The sequence below is a fragment of the Austrofundulus limnaeus genome, unplaced genomic scaffold, assembly GCF_001266775.1.
Source record: "Austrofundulus limnaeus strain Quisiro unplaced genomic scaffold, Austrofundulus_limnaeus-1.0 Scaffold374, whole genome shotgun sequence".
Lineage (NCBI taxonomy): Eukaryota > Metazoa > Chordata > Actinopteri > Cyprinodontiformes > Rivulidae > Austrofundulus > Austrofundulus limnaeus.
The window spans coordinates 540155-543605 of NW_013952776.1; the positions used below are offsets into that span (position 1 = coordinate 540155).

Below are 3451 nucleotides of genomic sequence, written 5' to 3' on the forward strand. Positions count from 1 at the left end.
ATATAAAACATGATGTATTATATTCATGATGAAATACAAAAAAATTGCATGAATTTGATGTAATTCCTGCATTTCATAGTTTTGAGATGCAAAATCAGACTAAAGAAAACATTCAGGTCCTGTCATACTATAACTTTTATAAAAAAAAAATTGCACTGAAGATACGCTGAAGATTGAATAAAATAAGTTTACAGGATGCCTCTTTTGGACATGTACTGTAGCTAATGATTAGATCAAATACATAACCTATATTCATATGGAGTTTTTTTATATTCATAACAATATTTTCATACAAAAGTTGTCTGAAATGTTGCAGTGTGACAGCAGGGTCTAAAAAGTAAAAGATATGAAATACTGAGTCATATTTTTGAGATAGCATAATCTCATGACTAAAAATTTAATTGTTTTATCAAAGTAGCTGAAATTGGCTTCCATAGTTTTGCTTTTGTTTTCGTATCATGTTTTTGTGTTTGATGAGGTTTTTCAGTCACGTGATTTTGCTGCAGTACCGCACCGCCACCAGCTGGTGTCGCTSCTGAGACTCCTCACCGCTTCCGCCAGCAGGTCAGCTGACTCTGATGCTGCTGTCAGGAGACATCACGATTTACTCTAAATGGCAACTATGAAGATTGTGCAGGTATAGAAAAATTACGAGCAGTTAGATTACCMCAAATAACGCCCAGACCTTAAATACACGGGTGAGTAAATGTAGTTAACCGGTTTAAAGTGCCGTGGCGTGTGTGTTGTTGTTAGCAAAGCTAGCTAAAAGACGGCTAACGATCCCTGCTGGATGCTACTTGACCTTTACCAGCTTTTTTTTTTAATCGCTGTTGTTGCAATTAACTGGCCACTAACAATAACAGTAAAATTATCTAAATAATCTAGTGGGGGGTAAATCAGTACATTCTGGTATTAGCATCCTCTGAATGAGTTCCTGTTAGCCTGTCTTGTGCTGCTGCCAGCTACTATTATTGTAAACACATGACTTTAAATGCATTACAGCTGAGTAAAAGCTCTTCATAAAGACAGTGCTTTTTATTGTTTGACTAAACGGTGAGAGACAAAACATTAGTGTTGTAATGCAACTTTCCCTTCAGTTTTCTGTTGCTGCTTCAGAGCTGTCATCATGACAGAGTTTTGGTTGATCTCTGCTCCGGGAGAGAAGACCTGCCAGCAAACATGGGAAAACATGATGGCAGCGACCACACGCGCCAACATCCTGTCTACCAACCACAAGTTCAACATCCCAGATCTTAAGGTGAGACCCTATGAGCCCATTTGTAACTGTGCACTTTTCCCTCCTGTTCTTCCAGGACTAAAGCCACCTTCTTCATCTAATTTTGTAAAACGGCACACTGTTTTGCATTTCTCAAGTTTAAATTCATGTAGTATGAAGAAGACTCACCGTGAGGATCTACTGTCAAGAGTTAGATGATTGTCCATTTAAAAAGCAGTCTTTACACACATCGGTTGCTTGCATGGTGACGTTTTTGACCGAACAGCAGCTCAGTTCGCCTGGTCTGGTTTGCCTCTCTGCACTGAAGGTGAATTATCCCGTTGACTCGGCTGTAATGTCCCCCTAGAACAGTTAGTGATGCCTGAGCGGCTCTGGACAAAGAGGCGCCATCCAAAGCACACASGGGCCCCTGGGTGTCACTGCAGACTGATTGAACTTGAGATGTTCAMACACAGCCGAGCTGACCCCATTAAAAAATGATCCAAACCACAGACGTAATCAGTTTTTTCTTGTTTTTGTGAATAAAACAGGTGGGAACACTCGATGTCTTGGTGGGACTATCAGATGAATTGGCCAAGTTAGATTCCTTTGTTGAAAGGTATGTTCTGTTTTCTTACTTMATTATTTATAGCTCGTCTTTATTATCAACATGTTTGTAAAATAATCAAACCAGCATCACCGACCCTCTGATGCAGCTGTGCGGCGAGGAATTTCACACAGACTTGAGGCTTGTCAGCCCAGCAGTCTGATCTTGTTGATTTACAGCCGGCTGACACATCAGCAGCTTTGTCTTTAGTCATATTTATGCCTCATGACTGAGGTGGGCCCGAGTGTAATCTTTTGGAAATAGTGACGGTCAGAAGTCACACGCAGCCACTACTGGCTGAGCTCTGCTTTGCTTCCTCTGTGGAGACTTCCACGGCTGTGAGAAAAACCAACCTTGCAACACGGTTTCACTTGTTTGCTTGTCGTTAACCTAGTTCCTTTTTAAAGTTTCACTCTAGAGTCTGTGGACAAAATGTGCTAACTTGCATCTGTTTATGTGTGTATTGCTTACTTAAGCTTTGAGTGATAACATCATCATCATCATCATACCATTAATAAAACACAATACCGACATCAGAGACTAAACGTAACAAGCTAATGTAATTTGTTTTGAAGCTTTCAGCCGTCTAATGTGRCTTGGCTCCAGGTTTTGCTTCTGCTTTGATCTGCTGCTGAAACATGTTGCTAAGACTCCTCACCTTTGAAACGTGTTCATTTCTTTACTTTAATGGGAACGTGTGAAAGGTTTTGATGTGTCGGCCTCTTTGTGTCCGATTTGGAGCTGTTAAGGCTGAGCGTGCTGGCAGAATGTGCGACCTAACATCACTCATCATGTGCTGGTGTCTCCTGGCTGTTCGCAGTGTGGTGAAGAAGGTGGCTCAGTACATGGCCGATGTGCTGGAGGACAGCCGAGACAAAGTGCAGGAGAACCTTCTGGCCAATGGAGGTACTGAAGCAACTTTTACTTTTGTGTAGGATCTCTCTCTGAACTGTTGTGACCCCACACAACCAGCAGAGTAAAAAATAAAAAGTTCTCTTCAGCTGCTGTTGATGAAAAAAAATAATTAAGCGAACATCTTTGGGCATTTTTGCCTTTTCTGTTTAGTTTTGTTTTTGGGTCAAATGAACTGAACTGATGATCAGACTTCTTTTTTTTTTTCATAAAAATGTTCATTTTATTGAGATTTTATTAACTGCAGGTTGCACGGCGGAGAGGTTATTTTAGTTGTTCTGATTCTTTTAGAGTAGATCTGCTGCGATCACCGTGCAGCTTTAATGTGATTCAATCACAGGACCACAAAACAGCGTTATGTCACATTTTAAGGGTGTAAGAAAATGTTGATACACTGAAACGTCACAATATTTAATTTACTGATACTACATCGATTCTCAAAAGTACTATCGATTTTTTAATTAAGGCTTAATAAATGGATGTTGTAAGAAGAAATGTTAAATACAAATGCAGTTCTCACTGTTGTTCAGTGTTCCTCTGACAGCATAAAAATAAACTGAATTTAATCAGGTTTTTTTGCGTGCAGCACATGTGCTCTTTATACTGAGTTTTTATAATTACCATAAAATAATCTGGAGAAAAGAGTGGTAATACATCACGATATACAGCGGGTAAAATAAGTATTGAACACGTCACCATTTTTCTCAGTAAATATA

At 39.6% G+C, this 3451-nt stretch overlaps 1 protein-coding gene across 1 annotated transcript in view; it reads left to right on the forward strand.

Moving 5' to 3' along the window:
• Nucleotides 1–562: 562 nt before the first annotated feature.
• The window catches only part of LOC106528375 (V-type proton ATPase subunit C 1-A), a gene marked incomplete in the record, with an annotated part of 12333 nt that continues 9444 nt past the window's right edge, over nucleotides 563–3451 (forward strand). Inside the window, 4 exon segments of the mRNA XM_014023526.1 lie at nucleotides 563–698; nucleotides 1098–1258; nucleotides 1768–1835; nucleotides 2644–2729. Coding sequence (XP_013878980.1) covers nucleotides 1127–1258; nucleotides 1768–1835; nucleotides 2644–2729 — 286 coding nt within the window.